Source organism: Micropterus dolomieu, linkage group LG10, assembly GCF_021292245.1.
Source record: "Micropterus dolomieu isolate WLL.071019.BEF.003 ecotype Adirondacks linkage group LG10, ASM2129224v1, whole genome shotgun sequence".
In the NCBI taxonomy this organism is placed as follows: domain Eukaryota; kingdom Metazoa; phylum Chordata; class Actinopteri; order Centrarchiformes; family Centrarchidae; genus Micropterus; species Micropterus dolomieu.
This window is the reverse complement of record NC_060159.1, coordinates 3,642,193-3,662,681: the sequence shown is the minus strand read 5'-3', so window position 1 is coordinate 3,662,681 and position 20,489 is coordinate 3,642,193. Positions and strand designations below refer to the sequence as shown.

The window sequence follows — 20,489 nt, the reverse complement described above, 5'->3', positions numbered from 1 at the left end:
TCATGGGCCAGTCTTCGCTCTCCACGTGTATCAGTGAGCCTTGGCAGCCCATGACACTGTCGGGTCACTGCTTCTCCTTCCACTTTTGATAGGTACTGACCACTGCAGACCGGGAACACCCCACAAGAGCTGCCGTTTTGGAGATGTTCTGACCCGGTCGTGTAGCCAATTTGACCTTTGTCAGAGTCACTCAAATCCTCACGCTGCCCATTTTACCTGCTTCTAACACATCAATTTTGATAAAATGTTCACTTGCTGCCTAACATACCCCTCCACTGACAGGTGCCATGGTAAAGAGATAATCAGTATTGTTCACTTCACCTGTCAGTGGTCATAATGTTGTGGCTGACAGGTACATGTACTGTTCAGATATGACAGTGTTATCTTCTCATCTAATTCTAGGCAAGAAAGTCCATGAGTTTATTTCCCAAAATTTCAAACTGTATCTTTAAACTATCACAAACTGTTTTGCAGTACAAAATGTACATTTCAAATTGTATTTCCACATTGTTATTTTTGTGAAAGTTTACAAAAAACCAACACGACATTAATTAAAATTTGCTTTACAAATATTTTTGAAAATAGTTTTTGTGTTCAGTCTTTTTAATAGCACTCTGCTGCATGACTCAACAACACGATTCTGACTCTGTAGAACTCAGTTATGCACTAGCACAGTGAACAGTCACCCTTGGGTGACATCAAGTGGTGAGCAAGAACTCCAACACTCTGGTTAGCCGCAGCGTGCTCCTGTACATCAAACTGTGACTGCAGCGCTCCCAGCAACTACACAAGAAAGTGATTGAGACAAAAGAGATTTTTAATATAATAGAGGATATAAAATAAATATACATGACTTTTTCTCATTTAACAGTCATTTGTACAGTGAAATTTGGACAAGGTTGCTAAAAGCAGTTAAATAAATGTTTTCTTTTGTTGATTTTCCTGCGCTGAGCTATTGCTGCCTTATCTATAAATGCTATGAAAAGACAATACATTTAGGCCATATGTATATTTCAAACCTGTACACACACACACACACACACACACACACAGTCCAGTTTCCATCATTTTCGGGGACATTACATTGACTTACATTCATTCCCTGGAGACTTGCCCTAACAATAACCATTACCACTACTTTCCTATCCTTAACCTAACCCATAACCCGGGCCCCCCTTGGGGGTGTAGAGCCACTTCAGGGGTTCTAGTTGTTGAGCAGACCTAAGTTGCATGAATATGATTCATGTGGTGACATAAACAACGAAAAGTGCTCTGATGTTAATAGAGCTATTTTACTAACCTGAATCTTGTTTTTTTCAAATGACTGTATGGTTTATAATAGATAAAAATTAAATCCAATCTTGCAGGGGTGGGGGGTGCATGAACTTTTTTTGGCTTATAAAACAGAAAATGTTTGGGAAACACTGCCCTAACCTTAAACCAAGTCCCTATATGGAAGGCGAGTCCCCACAGTGTGACTATGTAAACAGATTGATGTCCCCACCACATGAGTAATACCCCCCCCCCACACACACACACACACACGCACGCACGCAAACACACACATAATACAGAGAGAATGTAGAAGAGTGGACAGACGCCCCAACCTGCAAAGCATTTTGCTGATGCAGCTCACTGAGAGCTTCAGGGAGTTAAGTGCATGTAGGTCCGTTAAAAACGTTTAATCAAACAAGTTGCTTTTTTCTGTAAGATCACATCATTAAAGTTCTTCCACAGCAGTGAAGCGCTTATTGAAAGATGCTCTGATGGGATAGAGGTTTATTGTTACCACGTTTTGAGACACAGGCCAAACAAGGCTTGTTATCTGAATGGCACGACAGGCATTGAAGGCATCGCAGAAACTCTGACTTGCAGATGGAGGGTCTGTCTGTCTGTACAAACTGTTGAGAGGGCGACAATAAGTGCTTATGTTCTCCATTGGAAAAAGACAGGCACATGCAATACTATCCAACAGGAAGAAATGTAAGAGGAGAGAGCGGCCTAGAGGTGCACTAGATTTCATATAGGCGTGTACTAATATGTCCATATCTATACACACACAGAGGAGCATCATCTGCCATATAACTTTCAAAGCACTGCCAGAACTTTAGTGTCTAAAGCATTAACATTAAAAACATTAAATACTTTTAAAATTTAACACTAAATATTTGAGCAACAACAGTGCATTAAAACACAATTATTGTATCAATATCTTAAAATTCTTAAAATGTGTTTTTATGTACAGCATTTCAAAACATGTGTATAACTGCGCTTCAGTAATGTGTGAGGACAATTTCTATTCAAAGAAAAAACAAGAGCTAGTCCTCATCAGGACTGTTTGCAGTCTTTAGAAGTGTGATACAATAAACTGAAATAAAATGTATTTATTTAGCTGCTAGCTTCCACATTGTGTAAATAACAATATGCTACATCGTAATGAGGAAAAAAGAGGACATAGGAAACAGACCCAAAGAGCAAACAGGAGGTGTGAAAACGACACCAAATAAAAACAATAAAAAAATATCCTGAACAAATTCCCATGACATCTGTAGAAGATGAACGACTAAAAAAAAAGGCACCGTCCACACAAATAAAAACGTGGATCATTATCATTCCTGTAAAAACAGTAACACTGTGGAATATTTGCGAGACAAAGTTGAAACAAACCACGACAAGCCAGTGAGGGATCCCAAACAGCGGCATCCCCTTCATTCTACTGTACATTGAGGTGGCAGTAACACATTCAGTAACTAGACATGATTTCATGTGAGCATATAGAGGAAATAACTCCAAAATAACAAGAAATATAGTCTAGTGATGCCTGCTTTCTCTGACAAAGGTCCTTTCTATAGCTACTATAGTTAAGGCAGAGGAAAGTAAAAAAAAAGGGTATTATTCATAGATGTATGGAAATAATAAATATGACTGTGTACTATCCATATATATGCATTTCTTTACAATAATTCCTTTACATTTTAAATTGCTGTGAAAAAGGGACACGAGTAAGCGCTGTCTTGGACTACTGTACTCAATATTACACAAGGAATCAATAAACATCACCTGTCAAAATATAATAAAACTTGTCAACTGCAAAACTTAAGCAACCTAAGTGAAAGCTTTAGTCTGGGATTTTTTTTGCATAGGAGATGTTTGACAGAAATTTGTCTCCCGCTGGAGCCTCACTCTCAATAATACTTGTGACACCTCGCTTGTGTAGAGAGGGAAATTTACAAACAAGTGTCTTAACGTATCCTCATTGCTACTCAGTTTGACTTCAAATACACGCACTAGAGGGGGGAGAAAACCTTTGAATAGCTGCTGGTTTTGATCCCCATCACATACAACTGAGCACACTGCGTCTCCCTGGATCTGCCTGCCAGACTGTCTGAACACACAAGTAGACAAGGTGAACCAAACAACTAAAGCAACGAACAATATGATGAAACATCTACATGTGGAGATTCATCACCTGAAGTTTGTCTTTAAAGCTGCATTAATCAATGATTTTTTTTAATTATCAATGGATCAAATTACTATGTGTAAGGTGGAGAAATATCACATGACTCCGCAGTTCCCCTCAGATCTACTGGCCATTTTAAAGTATAATAAATAAATTATTTTGCTTTTCAAGCCTGCAAACCCTGCTTTTATCTCATTTACAGCTACAGGCAGCTGTTTTTGTTATTATTTTCTTATTTATATTCAGGAGTTGGAGACAAAACCAGAGCTAAACGGAGAATGAATATTGGACTCCAAATTCCTTCTACTGTTGCTCCAGTACTGCATAAAATAAGTAATAGTTTACTGGTACATTAGCCATTTTAACTTTACAGAGAGCTGAAGTGAAACCAGAAGGTATAGGTAAAAAAAGATCTGATGTAACGGAAGTTACTAAAAATCCAGCCTTGTAACAAAACCTTTCATACAAAAATATTGGGTTCCCTTTGTTTCTCCAAATAGGTTAGAAAAACTATCTTACAGTACACTGCTGTTAATGTAATATTTCTCTTGTTAGCAGCTTCTAACAAACACTGTTTCCATAGCTTACGAGTAGTTTATTTTGGTATGTTATGAAAAAATCAATCCTTGTTAAACTTTAAGTTCACAAAGGTTTAAACTTTTAATAGCTTCTGATAGTGCTATAGTGGGCGCTGATTTGTCTTGGATGTATGGAAAGTAAACCTCAGGAACACGCTTGATTTTGACAGGAGTTACATATGTTAGTGAAACTGAAACTAGCCCAGTGGCGACGTCAGGACTTCAGCTCTCTATAAGGTGATAACGTATCATATAATATTTTACGGCTTTTTCTTCTGAACCAAAATGGCCAAAAAATTATTTAATGCAGCTTTAAATATGGGTAAAATATGCAGGATCCAGTCTGTAAGTTTTTGTCAACCAAACAGCTAAATTCTCAAAAGTCAAAAATCTTTTTTGTTCAAATTGTTCAATTCCATATTTAAAAAAGAAGATGTGACCTTTTATAAATATGTTAGTTTGAAATAAAACTCTTACGACTTTCCAGATCAAAGTCAGGATTCATGTCAAATCCTGACTTTGATTCAGTCCACCGAATCTGAGGCAACAGACGCATCATAGTATCAATGCATGAACCAAAAGACTTTTGGTGAGATGCAAATAATTATCAGTATAGTGTCATTATGAGCAAAGCAATTGCCAACTTTCAGCATCAGTGACACATGACTGGCATTCTGGACACAATAACAATATGAGTTTTATACTAAAACACCCGTGTCTCAAACTGTTTTAACTTGCCACAATATATCTACTTGCATGCTGTACTGCAGTTTCACATGACAGAGGTTCAGTTCTTTTTTCAGCCACAAGGTGTCAGTGTTTCCTAATCCCACTGCAGGCCAAGTCTGCCTAATAAGGCTCCCCCCTCCCCCAGTCCTGCTGTGTCTTCTGTATTGGAGCAAAGGCATTTACAGTTGAGTCATTGGGTGCATTATTTAATACAACCTGCATGATGACCGGTCATGTGACCCAGCGGGACCAGTGAGGATGGAGCAAAGTTGTGGGGAAACAAAGAAGGAGAAGCGGGATACAATGCAAGCCTCACTTTGAGGTTTGCCCTTGAAGATTTTTTCCAAGTGGCATGTGGTCTATATTAATTTCAGCGGTGCATGAAGTATGCACATCCTAAACTACTACTACTGATAATACAACAATGTAAAACTACCTACTACCTACCAAAAACTACTTAAGTATTGTCAGCAAATTGAAATAAATGAATAAATGTAGTGAAGCGAAGATTATATCTCAGTATAGAATTACTGAGTAGCATTAAAATGGAAATACTTAAGTTAAGTACCTGCACCAACAAAATTGTACTGTAAAAAGTTTGATATTATAGGAGATGTACTTATTCACTTTTTTGCCAAGAGTTAGATGAGAGGATTAATACCACTCTCGTGTCTGTATGCTAAATATGAAACTACGTACAGTTAGCTTAGCTTAGCACATGTCAGGAAACGGGGAAACAGCTAGCCTGGCTCTGCCTGTTTGCAGACTAGCTGTTGATTATACTGTAACCAAAAATGATCCAAAAGGACAATCAATACTTTACTGTTATTAACTGTTGCTCCTGCCTCCTTGGCATGTATTGAATAACACACCCAATGTCTTTAAATGTGCCCCATTTTCTACCAAATGCCTGCTCAGTGCTAGGCCAAAGGGTCGCAGTGGAAGTGGATGAGCCTTCAAACAACAAAACTCACCCCATGTTTGTTCCAGCTCTTTGCAGAACGGTTCAGCGGTCAGTGCAGTTCTAGTAAGTAAAAAGATAAACAACATGCATAAAAAAACATACTGTGCACACACACACACACACGCACACACACACTTACAGAGAAACAATAACATTAAAACCTTAAAAAAACTCTCTGACATCAGGCAGTAACAGTCTCAAGAAGCAGAAAGGGGGGGGCTGTACTGTTAGCTGCCCTGTACGTTTATGCGCACGTTCGTGTTCAGAAACCTTGAAAGTCCGCAATAAAATGAGTGTGTGAGCAAAGTGTCCACCGGCAGCTCTTGGACAGGAAAACACTCCGGAGCTGCTGGCCACAATCGAGAAGCGTCCAACCTCCTGAAAACGCTGTCATCGTCACAGGAACGAAGCTCGGCTGTCAAATGTTTCTTATCTCTAAAAGTAGTGGAGTGAATCAGAATATACAGGACTTAGATCTGTAAAAAGACAACTACTTTTCTTACTTTCCAAATCCAAATCTAGATAAAGAGAGGTCTAAATATAGAAACCCTATAATAAGAAGATTAAATTGCGCATTTTAATATTTCCCTGCAATTGCATCAGCTAAAGAGCTGATTTTTTTCTGTGTAGAAACATGTGACTGTCTTTTGTTCTTAAAAGGACAGGGTTAGCTCAAACGTTTTCTGTTTTTCTTTTGATTATCCAACGTAATAGTACACTAGAGATGACAGTAAAGAGCTGTTCCTCCTGTGTTTTGTCTCAGCCGATCGCTTCATATGTAACAATATTTACAATGACATCAACTATCAAGGTAAACTTGAAAACTCTAACAAATAAGAGAGAAAAAAATCAAATAGAAAAAGGTGCTATATAATGTACATATATGAATACAGCTGCGATTCTTCCTCGTGAGGAACGTTGCGTTTGTAAGTGCCATGGTTCTCAGTCTGTGTGTGTGACGCTTCACATCTATCTTACATTATTTTCAGTTGTTTAAAAATGGTTCACCAGCCCAACGAGGCAGAACGACTTGTTTGATTTTTTTTTGGTTCCTATGCTTGTTTGCCTTCGTGTTTCAGTGCCATTGGAGGCTGTCGGGAAAGAGGTCAAAGGTGAGGAAGGGTTGAAAAGGAGGATGGCTGAGTTGCCATGATGTAATGCACTGAAGAAGGTCCGACCAGGATGTGAGAGCGTTGCCTTGGCTGGAGCTGAGGAGGAGGGTGACGTCTGGTTGAAGGAGGAGGAGCTGACTCCCCTGCTGGTTCTCAGGTGACTGGGAGCCTCAGTAACGGTGGGTCTGGTGGGAGTACTGGGAGCTCTGCTGGGATGACGACGAGTATCCCATGGTGCTCTGGGGCTGAGTGGAACCTTGGACGTTGCTTTGGTAACCAAGGCGGGGGCCGGAGTGCTGACAGAGAGAGGGAGGAGTGGAGAGAAAACAGGGTAGTGAGCAGCTCAATGACGCAAACTCTGACCCTGTGTGCAGATATATCATGAGGGCTGATAAGGAACGCTAATGTGTGGTGTGTTAAACTAGTGTTAAACTAATCACCTCCTGGTTTTAGTTCCATTTTTTGGTGCAAAGATGTAACAGGGGTATCAATCTGTACGTCTAAAGCCCCCGACATACTTGATTTTTAACAAAGCGTAGGCGTTGACGGCATTGTTCACAGACTTGCCTGCATACTTTGTGTGTACCTGGATGATTAAACGTGAATCCACTAGGAGGCAGACCAGGACCGTTGTTCTGTCGATTTATGCTACCTATCGAGATGTGCTACTTAGCGGTTCTGCGCATGCGTACGACCCACAAGCGTGGTCTATTTCTACACCCATAAATCTGTGCAACCTTGCTGTTGGGCATGCCGGGAGCATAATTTGATAGGGGATATTACTCTATCAGAATAAGCCACAGGGCAGAGCGACTCGATAGACTGCTATCGGTTTGCACTACGGTAGCATTTTTTGACAAGGTAGCATATATCGTCAGTGTTCTAGCTAATAATGATTTTTTTTATATTGCTGATGATCGGCCACTGTCTTGACGGCAATTTTTTTATCGCACATTAACGCAGTTTTTATTTTATTATTATTAGTTTTAAAGTCCCTTGCTCACTGGCTCTGAATACACATCCAGTCAAACCATGGGTCACAGGAAGGTTGATCCGCTGACAGCCGAAACCAACATCTGCACCCTGTGTTCAATGTTCCTTTAACGTTACCTGGTCTGTGCTTGTAAAATATCCACCGCTACTTGTAACGTCATTTCAAGCTTTTAACCGAGTGAAGTCTGTGCGAGTGAACACACGCATATAAGACGACCGCAAACCATGTTATTGCACTTTTTGTGTATATAGCAGTACATTTAAATTAAAAGTGCCCAAAACGCTACTTTACAATTCATTATTAAATTTTGCGAGTAACAATGCGATTAATCGCATAAAAATCATGCAATTAATCGCGATTAAAAAGTTTAATTGTTGCCCAGCACTAATGATAAGCTTATAAAACATAAGACATTGCTGAAGAGTTGGGAGCCCTTGATTCAGAGCTCTTAAAGAGAAAGAAGACATAAAGCTGGATATCTAAACTTGCTGCAAAATCAGTGAAGTTACAGGATGACAAGAACCTGGCAGGGTTAGGGGACCGTGGACCTCAGCTGAACTGAATACATGTCAATACTACTCAGTCCAGGTCACATGTGCAATACTGCATCTATTTTGGAGAATGAGTAGAGAGTGGTGCATGGTGGTATAGCCTGCGGTGCAGGGATCAATGAGGGGAAAAGTAGGACAGTGACAGCACTGTTAGACAGCGAGCCACCCTCCAGTACGCCAGTCCACTGGTTTATTTATACATCTGCTGAAGCCTGACAGTTACCAGCTGTCTCACATGCAGCCTCAGCCACTGCTATATACAGTATATCTGTATATGAGATTTACTTATACCTGATAGTGTTGCCCCCGTGTGGCCTAGCCAACATAGCACACTCATATCACACGATGCCCTGTGCTTTTTTCATCACTCTCTCTCCACCGCTCAGAAATCTCCCTCTCTTTGCCCTTGTGATAAGACTGGAGCCAAAGATACAACACATGCCAGAGTAGGAGGCAAAATGCTAGCAGGCACCCCAGTGATTTGCTATCAGCTCTGTCAGCAGGACTCTGTGGAATGTACAGTCCTTATCAGGTAGCCGGCAGGTTGTTATTGTCTGCTGTCAGTTTTGTTTTACAATATCTGGACCTCTACTTTGCCCTGGCTATCCTCCATTGCTTGCCCTCTCTTGTTCACCTCTTGTCTCCACGCTACGTCCATTTTTATATACAGTCTATGGTCTCCACCAGCAGACCTATCCCTCACCTACTAACTACTATAGCTCCCCCCAGTGGCCAGGAGGCTGTCCTGCCACGTCACCAGGCACTAACCATGTCCAAAGCATTCCTGTTGTGCCCAGTAGCAGAATCAACAAAATGACTCCCCCTAACACAGCTAACTTGTCGAATCTGATAACTGTTCCCTGCAATTCAAAACTGACTTTGGGTTGCCACTAATACAATCATCACTTGTTCAAAGGGTCAAAAAGGATCAGCGTAGAATGTGGACACTATTAAAATGGCCTTGGTGAATCTGCAATCACTTTCAAAGAAATCTTTCATTCTAAATGATCTTTTTATCTTTTTTGATTTGGATTTTCTATGTGCAACTGAGACTTGGCTTAATATTGATGATCTAAGTCCTCTTTCTGAACTCTCCCCCAGTTCAAAAATGACAAATCTATGTGTTCATGTCATGTTAAATCTGTGGTTCATTCCTGTTTTTTCCATCTCAGGAACATCGCTAAGATGAGATCTGTGGTTTCTAAAGAAGAGATGGAGATGCTTCTTCATGCTTTTATTTCTTCTCGTCTGGATTATTGCAATGTGCTGTTTGCACAAATCCTCCATGGACAAGTTGTACAGAATGAAGCTGTAAGACTTTTGTCAAAGACCAACAGGAGATCACACATTACACCTGTGCTTAAGGCTCTTCATTAGCTTCCAATTGGTTTTAGGGTGCATTTTAAAATTTTAACCAATACTTACAGAGCCTTGCATGGTCAAGCTCCCTCTTACATCCAGGCCAAGACCTTTTATCTGTTCCCAGAACACGTTTTAAAACAAGAGGTGTTTTGTGTGTGGTGGACTCAACAGGTAAAAGGTGGCGGTTTAGAGACTGTCTTTAATAATTGCTTTACATGCAGACTTCTGTCGGTGGACAACTACAATAGCTTTGAGGTGCAAGTATGTAAAGTTGAACTGGCCTTCCCATTACTTTCTGCACTTGTGTGTAGACTACCAAAGTAAGTACTTTATTCATGAATTTCCTGGCTTTCTATCATTGTTTGTGCCCAACTTTGATAACATTTTAATCCTTGGCGATTTTAATATTCATGTTTGTTGTCCATCAAAGCCATTGGTTAGCCAGTCTCTTCAACTTATGGACCTGTTGCAATCTATCTCAGTCTGTTATTGGCCCAACATATGAACATGGCCATACACTGGATCTGGTTTTATCATTATGTTTTCCTGTTTTAAATGTTGAGCTGGATGATACTATTCTATCTGATCATAAACCTGTAATTTTGAATGCTTCAATCTCATGTCCATCACCTTAACCTCACATGCCAGATCACTATGTTCGGGCACTTATTCACTCCACTGCTAGCCAATTCTCTGATGCCTTCATAGCTTCTCCTTTTGCGAAACTTACAGAGTCCTCTTCTATGGGCACAGAAGTGCTAGTCACTCTGTTTAATACCACTGTCACAGACATCCTTGCCACTGTTGCCCGGTTCAAGCTTAAGAGATCCAAAGTCAAAGCCTTGGCTTAATAGTGAGACTCGTGCTCTTAGAAAAGAATGCAAGAAGGCAGAGAGGAATTGCAAGAAGAATAAACTTCAAGTGTCCTATGAATTACAGCGAAACTGCCTAACATCTTACCAATGACTGGTCAAAGCATCAAAAGGGTCTGCCTTGTTCCCTTGATGAATATAGCCTCACACACGAAGCCTACATTTGCCCCTACACTGTCCCCTCGTGTCTCTTGAAAGAGGTTTTAGATGCAGTTGATCCGAGCCTTTTGTCTGTCTCTTTTAAATGTAATTGTTACATCCACTTCTAAACATGCTGTGGTTCAGCCTCTTATTAAAAAACAATCTAGAACCTACTGATTTTAATAATTTAGGCCCATTTCTAAATGCTCTTTTATGTCCAATATTTTGGAGAAGGTCATTCTTTCTCATCTCTCCTCATTCTTAACTGAACACAATGTGCTGGATAACTTTCAGTCAGGTTTCAGGGTACATCAGGGTACATCAGGTTCAATCCTGGGGCAAACTTTCTTTTATTTATAAATTCTCCGATTGGGCTCCATTCTCAATTTACATAATATATTATACCACTGTTCTGCTGATGATACACTTCTGTACTTACCACTGAATCCAGGGGATTCAATTCCATTTTTAACTGTCTAAAACCTAAATCATATTAAGATTTAGCTGGCAATAAACTTTCTAAAGTACTATTATTTAGCACCCCCAACTCAATTGACAAATTATCAAATTATCTGGTCCCCTTGTTCACAAAAGTGCAACCCTTTACTAGAAATGTAGGTGTTATCTTTGATTTGGCATTGAAATTCGACAAACATATAAATTCATCTTCAATTTTACTTGTTGCTGCAATAAATGCAGTTGCTAAATTGTTGACTGGTACAAGGAAGAGGGAACATGTCTCCCCAATTTTGGCTGCTCTTCGCTGGTTACCAGTCAAACATAGAGTCGGTTTTAAGGTGCTGTTAATTGTCTTTAAGGCATTATTTGGACTGGATCCATCTTAAATTTTGGAATTCCTAACGTTTTAGCAGTCTGCCAGACCCCTCAGATCATCAAACCAATCCTTTTTAGCCATCCCACAGTCTCATATATATATATATATGTACAGCACTTTGGTCTTTGGTTTTTAAAAGTGGTTTATAAATAAAACTTGACTTGACTGGACTTGTGTTATACGTGTATATGTGCATATGTTTTCCTCAAATGATGCCAAACACATATTACACACAAAAAGATGACACTGTAAACATTCCTCAACATCTGTCTACATATAAAACATTTTTCACCATCTGTAGTTCCTTGTAAAGATAAGTCTATCTTTAGAATTGGCAGGCCGAAACACAGCTTCATGAAGGAAAGTAAACCTTAAAAATGAATATATATAACCTCACTAGGCTGCATGTAACAATTTTAATCGGTTTAAAGAGTCAATTCTTTTATGATCAATCAAATATATTTTGTCTATATTACTGTAAAAAATTAAAAGCCGAGTCCCAGTTAGACACCTGTCCTGTCACCTGTATGTTGCACATCGTTAAATCGGTTGAATTTTCCACGATTCAATCATTTAGTTTATTTTACAATGAGCACCAAAGTAATATTCATTCAGATTTACCGGCATGGGAAAGGAACTTAAGGCCAGTCCCATATATCGACAGGGTGAGTTCAGGGATTTAAGCAAATAGAAGTTGGGCTATTGATTAAAGTTTTACTGGATGTCAGAAAATGCACAATTTCCCAGAGTCCAAATGCTTGTTTTGTGTGACCAACAAAACCCCCAAAAAATGAACTTCACTTCAGCTTGTTCAGAATGCTGCAGCTACAATCTTGACCAAAACATAAAATTCTGATCATATAACTCCCATTCTGGCAGCTCTTCATTGGCGACCAGTGCAAGCTAGAGCTTCTCTTAACCTGTAAGGTCTTACATGGACTTGCACCATCTTTTTTTATCTTTAGCTAATTATGCCATATACACCATCACGTCCTCGTCACTCTCTCAATGCTGGCGAAAATGAGAACCAGTTACAGATAAGAAGTTGCAAATACTGCACAACAAATTCCACTTGTTACACTTTGCTTCTGCACTCAAATCCCATGAAAAGACCAAAACCAACATTGTGTTAGTCCATGCCTAAATACCTTTACACTTCCTTACTCTGCAGCTCTCAGCCCCAAACCTAGTAGTGCTAACTACAGCTGCTCACTGTAGTTTTGAGCAAATGCTACTCAAGCAGGAGTAAACTGTGAATTTAGGGAGTATTCACTCACTACGGAGTATTTCCATCAGCGGGACAGTGTATATGGGAGTGAGTCTAAATAAACTGCAGTGTGTGTGTTTGTGGTGATGAAAGAACATTTCATCCAGTGCAACAGTGGGGCTCAATGATCAGTTTTAATAGTTTCTGGAATTGCCACTAACCTGGTATTCTGACTGTAGCACCCCAGTGCCTGAGGAGGCCCCAGAGGGCCCGATACGAGGTTTCTTGTTGAGGGGCCCCTGGTCCTGGCCGTGTTGCAAACCCCCGCCGGTGGTGCCCCCCGTGGCTCCGGCGGTACCGTTGGTTTGGGCCGAGCTCTGCTGGGAGGGGGCCTGTTGGGCTGCCGTTTGCTGCTGGTTCTGGGCCTGAGTCTGGCCTGTCGTCTGCTGGTGCTGTTGGGTCTGGTTCTGCAGACGGACCAAAGGGCAAGCGATAAAAGCTTTGCAAAAGTGATTAGGAGTCTCACTGTAGGGAGTGGGCAAAAAGCAATCTGACTACAAAGCCAAAAATGAGGAGTGGAAATGTTTTGGTTACTTGCTTGTGACAGTCTTTTTGTTCTACCCTCTGTTTGCTGTAATTTTACCTGTAGGCCATTCTTTTCTGCTTCTGTGACCCACTTTCACACTGAGATAACCAAACTGCAATCTAACTTGGCAAAACATAATTATTTCAAGGGTCCTGAGATATCGCATTCACTAAAATGGGACAGACAGACAACCCGACAACATAACGTCTCTGGCCATGGCTATCGCCAGCATGGAGGCATAAAATGTTTTATTAACCCCTTAACATAAAATGTTTTATTAACCCCTTAACGCCTGAATGTTTTTACAATAAAAAAAAAAAATAAATTATTTGTGTTTTCATTTGCTTTCAAGCTGATGTTAAATTAAGTGAAGATTGTTAATTTGTCTTTAGAACATAGAAAAGATATAAATTCAGGTATGTGTAGGTATGATGCAAATTAGCGACAACAGCCATAAATGAGAAACCAGGGCTTGCAAAAGGTTCCTAGGTTCGTATCAAATATGCACCAACTGGCATTGGGGGAATCCATGTGCTATCTTGACTTGCAGTCTGAAAGGAAGAGGAATGATGCGAATTCGCGACAATCGGCGTCAAGGGGTTAAATGAAATAGAAACAGCAGTGGTGGGTTTGTAGAGTAATATCTACTATGTCACAACTTTCAGTTCAGTCTGTAATGAGGCTAAGCAGTCTTAGTTGTTGTAATGATTTGGTGCAACCAGGACCAGGGCTATAGAAACAAATTACCGCAAAACGGTACGGAAGTCTCTATGGGACAGGCCTTTAATTCCTTTTGCACAAAACTCTTGCTCAGCAAAGATGGGAAATAAGCTACTATCAAATTGTTTATTTTATCCAGTATGAATACTGGATACTATGCGGGGCGGCTGTGGCTCAGGAGGTAGAGCGGGTTGGCCGTTAATCGGAAGGTCGGCGGTTCGATCCCTGGCTGGTTGTGTGTCGAAGTGTCCTTGGGCAAGATACTGAACCCCGATTTGCCCCTGGCGGCTATTCCGCCAGTGTATGAATGTGTGTGAATGTTAGTTTCCGTTTGAGCACTTAGGCTCAGTGTATGACTGGTGAATGCAGATGTAGTGTAAAAGCGCTTTGAGTGGTCGAAAAGACTAGAAAGGCGCTATACAAGTACGGAGCATATTGCTTATGGATAACATAACAAATCTTTCATTTAGCTCAGAAAAACATCTAGGCCAACCTCAAGCACAGAGAGACCAATCATACTAGTAAATCTGAATGCCAAACACATTATATTTATATGCACAATCTAAGCACAATCTAGCTCAAGTGGGCGATTTATACATAAGGGTATAAAAAGATAAATATATAAGGTTTTATACATACAAAAAACATTTACGAGTCTAAATGAGACTCGGCTTTGATTGAAGTTTTATGGTATGTTTAGTGTTTTTATCCTGGGTCAGTTGATTTCTACGTATAACACCTTGTTTGATTCATTTTGTATTGTAAACCGAGCTCCTCATACACACTCAGATCAGGTGTTTCCAGACGGCAGCTGTTAATGTGATGCAAGAGCTGGGGATTCTCAGACGCTCCAAGAGACGTCTGTCTCTGTCTCAGTGCTCACTTTTTATTTAGATTCCACAACAGCAATCTGGTTTTTAAAACCATGCAGCAAAAACATGTATGTGCTTTGGTAAAGGGCTTTTTCTAGCACACCACTACTGAGATGGGCTCAACAGTGGTGGAAGAAGTATTCAGATCCTTTACTAGTAAAAGTAAAAATACTCCAAATACGTGCTTGAGTAAATGTACTTAGTTGTCCACCACTGGGGCCCAATCCTGTATGTACAGAGAGCACCTGCCTCTGGCAAAGTCGCAGCTGAATCCCCATAGTGATGTATTACACTGTAAAAAGACCTGAAAGGACAGTGAAGGTACTGCTGATTCTAATGGGCTTAATACAGCTACAAATGCAGTGATATGACTTTTGCAAAGAGCGACACAAATTCAAGTTAAAAAACGTCAACTATATGGTGGTGATCGGTGCTGATAACATTAAAACCTGTGTTTTCCTTAAACCATGGGGTGGTTGAAAGGTAAAAATGATGGTTTGACTGGATACATCAGGATGCCAATTTATCAGGGCGCTGACAGTCGGCCCTTTCTGCCTGAACACAGCTGTATAACTACTGAAGCTGAAAAACTGGAAACTATTGTGATAATCGATGAATCAGTTCAAGTCATTTTTCAACATCTGAGGAGGACACATGAGGATTTGCTGCTTTTCTCTTTTTTATATAATTGCAAACTGTAACTATTTGGACTGTTGGTTGGACAAAAAAGCTATTATAGACGTCACCTTGGCCTCTGAGAAATTGTGCTGAGCATTTTTTCACTTAAATTCGAAAAAAGAATCGTCACATTAATCAATAACTAAATTAGTCATTAGCTGCAGCACTCATAACTACATAAAAACATGCATATCATGTATGGAATGATATATATTTTATACTTTCTTTTAATGATTCAATATTGTTTTTATTATTCTTTTCAATAAATATTCATGACTTTGCCTGCTTTAATGAGTTCTTTTCATGTGAATCAATTAAGACATCCTTTATTTCTGTGTGATGACATTATTAGAGTTATTATAGTGTCAATGAAATCAGGCACAAAGTGCCCAAATAGCTATTAAAACGCACATTTAGATTGTTCTATTGTCCTTGTCTTGTTTTGTTGTTTACAATATAAGCAATAGAAACACAAGCATCATGCAGCATAGTGTTTGTCTTAACAGATAATCTACTTCATTGGCATTTGTTGAGTACTGTTTGTGTTAACTATGATATTATGTTTCTGTGACTTATGATGTTCTGAACAATGTGACAACATAGAAACATCAGTGTTGTCAAAACACAGTTTTGGTTGAATTTGAAGGAGCTTTCATTCTCTCTGTAGTGTGAAATGAGCAGGGACCAACCAAATGCTGGTAAAGTGAACCCAACTTGCTGTACTGAAACAAAATGAGTTGGCCAGTAAACTGTCAAATATATTGGACAATGTGGATATATCCCAGCCACTGAAGCCAAGAGATCAAACTGTTCTGTTATTAGTGTCAGGTGGCTAACATAAATCAGAGATTATAGTCTGGAAACCTTGTAAGCTTAACCTGGAAAGGTGGTCTTGCTGCTGCTCTGCTGTTAGACCTAAATCAGCTACGTGTGCTTCTCCAGCTTATGTTTTTCTTCCTCTGTCATTATTCTTTTTGGACAGTAATGCCAGATTCCACAGGCTCACACTGGTGTGGGGTTTGGATCACTTCTAATGCACAGGTATGTCGCAATCTATCTTACACATAATTCAGTGATGTTCCACTGTCTTAAGTGATGTCTTATGCACTTTAAGACAGTAGAGATTGATTGACATGTATACACTTTCTCTCTATATCACATAAAATTTGATCTTACAAACTCTATTTCACAATGCACTTAAAGTTACTTTTCATTAAATTAGAATGCTCCAATACCAATGGTGCTGACGAATCCTCACATCAGGCACAACATTATGACCCTTGACAGGTGAAGTGAACAACACTGATTATCTCATTATCGTGGTACCTGTCAGTGGGTGGGATATGTTAGGCAGCAAGTGAACATTTTCTCAAAGTTGATGTGTCAGTAGCAAGAAAAATAGGCAGCGTAAGGATTTGCGCGACTTTGACAAGGGCCAAATTGTGATGGCTAGACGACCGGGTCAGAGCATCTCCAAAACTGCAGCCCCTTTGGGCTGTTCCCGGTCTGCAGTGGTCAGCACCTATCAAAAGTGATCCAAGGCAGGAAAAGCACTGAACTGGCAACAGGGTCACTGATGCACCAACAGACCAGCTACTGCAAATTTCCGATAAAGTTGATGCTGCTTCTGACAGAAAGGTGTCAGAACACACAGTGCATCACAGTTTGTTGCACATGGGGCTGCGTAGTTGCAGACGAGTCAGGGTGTCCATGCTGACACCTGTCCACTGCCAAAAGCACCTACAATGGGCACGTGAACATCAGAACTGGACCAAGGAGCAATGGAAGAAGGTGGCCTGCTCTGATGAGTCACGTTTTCTTTTACATCACATGGATGGACGAGAGCGTGTGCGCCGCTAACCTGGGGAACAGATGGCTCCAGGATGCATTATGGGAATACCATGCACACCCTTTCATGGAAACAGTATTCCCTGATGGCAGCGGCCTCTTTCAGCAGGATAATGCGCCCTGCCATAAAGCAAACATGCCTCAGGAATGGTTTGAGGAACACAACAACCAGTTCAAGGTGTTCACTTAGCCTCCATATTCCCCACTTTGCAATTTACAGAATCTGCTGCTAACATCTTGGTGCCAGATACCACAGGAACCTTCAGAGGTCTAGTGGAGTCCATGTCTTGACAGGTCAGGTCTGTTTTGGCAGGAAAAAGGGGAACCTACACAATTTTAGGCAAGTGGTCATAATGTTATGGCTGATCAGTGTAAGGTAATACAGAAAAATGCAACTGAACCGCTATTGTGGTGTTGTAAAGGGTAGAAAGTATCTAAGGTCATACTGAACTACTGAATCTTAATACTGATTACTGGCAAGCCATATGATCTATTAATATTATGGAGGTTCCTTCCAAGACATAGATTGACAACACTAGAGATTTTCTACAATATGCTGGAATGGATTATTCTGCTTATACCGCGGCCATATACCAGCATTAAAAATAAAAATGTTGTGTCCTGTGTGGTGTGTGCAAAACAATAACACAAATAACACAAATTTGTGATGGCAAAAAGAATAAAGATCACTTTACTATTTCATCAAGTTGAATCAATATTTGAAACCATCTATTTCCAGATAGGGGGGTTCATTTAAAATGATGATGATGTCAGAGCCGTGTGGTTATCGTCCCACCGTCACACTCTCTCTGGCCATGGTATATATAAGCCTGGTTTGCATTGTTTTTGCACACATAGTACGTGTCTCTTTTCTAACAGTGGAGTGGCCAGTCAAAATGATTTTCATGCTGTGACTTGTTTTCAGCAGAACTGGATAATTACCTTTTCTGTTTTCTCCTCTGGCTCGTCTTCATTTAGAAACTCTCGTTTTGGGTAGGGGATCTGACATCCAGCAAACACACTACAAGCAATCACAGAGAAGCAGCAATTTAAATGTTCCAAATGTTCTGATTCCACCATGCCAACCAAAACCCAGTCCCACCCCAAAAACGCAGGACGTAAGACAGGAAAGTAGGTTAAAGCGTAAAGAAGAAATTCCCCATACTTAAAAGGAGTAAATCACGATGGGCCTGTTTTTCTTTTGCTGAATCAAGACAAAGGAAAGATTCTTGCAAAAGTTTACTAAGGCTCACTCAGTGGTTGGTAATGGGTCCTCCAGGAAGTATGGGTCCTGCAGCGCCTGCTCCGATGTGATTCTTTTGGTGGGGTCCATGGTGAGGAGTTTCTGTAGCTGAAGGCAGAGAATAATAACAGTGTTACAGCGTAATAACATTTTTATATAATTCAGTGTCTGCAAAGATGTTTAGCTTCAGAGCATCCATTCCTCTTCAATATAAAGTATAGTCAGAAAGTATTAGGACATGTCTTGCATTGTTTTGCCTCAACTCCAATACAACAATGAATCATGTTCAAAGTGCTGAGTTCAGCCTTAAGTGAGTTCAAGGGTGTTCAAAACTACTGAGTGAGGTTCACTGGGGTGTGGTCCACATGTTTAGCATATTTAATGATGCTTAATTTACACAATGAATGCTTGTTTAAAATCTTAAGACTATATTGTCACCAATTTATTTTTGTCATCTGGATACCTTTGTTGGTCTCTCTGGAGCAAAAGGAGGTTGCAGATTTTAACTGTAACTGATAAGTGTGTAGGAGAACCTACTATGCTGCTAAACTCACGTAAAACATGGAAGGCCCTCTCTAGAACCATTATATGCTTTGTCCATTATGGGCTACTGTAGAAACATGGTGGTGCAACATGGACTCTGTAGAAGAGGACCCGCTTCCTCTGTAGTTGTTCACTGCAGTATTTTCCCAAAACGCAAGTGGGTATACCAACAAAATATTCTGTGAAAGCGTGAAGTCAAAGATCCAACACGACTTACACATGCTGCTGCCTCATAAAAAATAAAATATTCTGCCAGCGTGGTGGCGATCTCTCTTGGCCAGATTCCTGGATGTAACTTCAGTTCTATGAGCACATGCATAGCCTTCTAACGGACTTCGCTATTGGTTTTGAACACACTTTTTTTAAAACACAGTGCTGTTCAATGAACAGATTCTGATTCGATTTGGAGGTAAGCGACAGTTGTTACAGTACACAAATTCTATGTTTGGCGGTGTGTCAGTGTTTTACTACAATCACAAGGCAGCGCGTGTAGCCATTTTGAATAATGATGTTCTTCCGGTAACACTTATTCTTCTTACTTATTCACAAAATGTTTTGTTTGTATGCCGCCTCGCGTTTCGGGGGAATGCTGCAATTAAAAATGTGTTGACCATATACGCCTCTGTGCATGCTCGTAGCTCACACGTCATCCACGGAAGCCTGCACCACAGTGTTTCGTGTCAGGATAAACAAAGCTCCAGGCACGGCTCAGGCTGTTAGTCATAATGCAGTTCAACACAATATGCAAAGTTTCAAACAACGAGATAAGAGTTTCAAAAGGTTTTTCTTTAACAATTCTTTTAAAAACCAAAAAACAGACAGATGATCTTTGCTTATAGTGTACGTGTGTACCTACCAACAGAAAAACTTTGCTGTCTGGCTTGACTTTATGCTTCTCCATGTATTTGATTAAGCTGCTGTTTGCATACCTGTTTAAAGAGAAAACAATACACTTAAAAAATACTGTATTTTGTTTATTGGTCTGTGAGTTACTGGTGATGGTCAGATCATCACAGCATCCACTCACGTTGTCCTCCTGAAGTCTTTCTGCAGGGTTGGGTACTCAGGCATCTTCCTAATGTCTTCCCAGTCCTTATCTGTGGAATACAAAAACACACAACCAAGCTCATAGTTTCATAAGCATAAAGTCATTGTTTTTATTTTTACCAGCTTTTACAGAAAATACTTCAAAAT

At 40.1% G+C, this 20,489-nt stretch overlaps 1 protein-coding gene across 2 annotated transcripts in view; it reads right to left on the bottom strand.

The window, feature by feature from the left end:
• Positions 1–525: 525 nt before the first annotated feature.
• cdk19 (cyclin-dependent kinase 19) overlaps positions 526–20,489 on the bottom strand; it is a 58,830-nt gene continuing 38,866 nt past the window's right edge. The window contains exons 7-14 of one of the 2 annotated variants that reach the window (XM_046060150.1): positions 20,323–20,392; positions 20,152–20,224; positions 18,763–18,860; positions 18,452–18,530; positions 13,027–13,272; positions 6,910–7,139; positions 5,742–5,791; positions 527–783 (exon numbers count right to left, since the gene is read on the bottom strand). In XM_046060150.1, coding sequence (XP_045916106.1) covers positions 7,014–7,139; positions 13,027–13,272; positions 18,452–18,530; positions 18,763–18,860; positions 20,152–20,224; positions 20,323–20,392 — 692 coding nt within the window. In that variant the 3' untranslated portion in view covers positions 527–783; positions 5,742–5,791; positions 6,910–7,013. Of the gene's footprint in view, positions 784–5,741; positions 7,140–13,026; positions 13,273–18,451; positions 18,531–18,762; positions 18,861–20,151; positions 20,225–20,322; positions 20,393–20,489 lie in introns of both variants that reach the window. The other variant, XM_046060151.1, reaches the window with a different exon arrangement.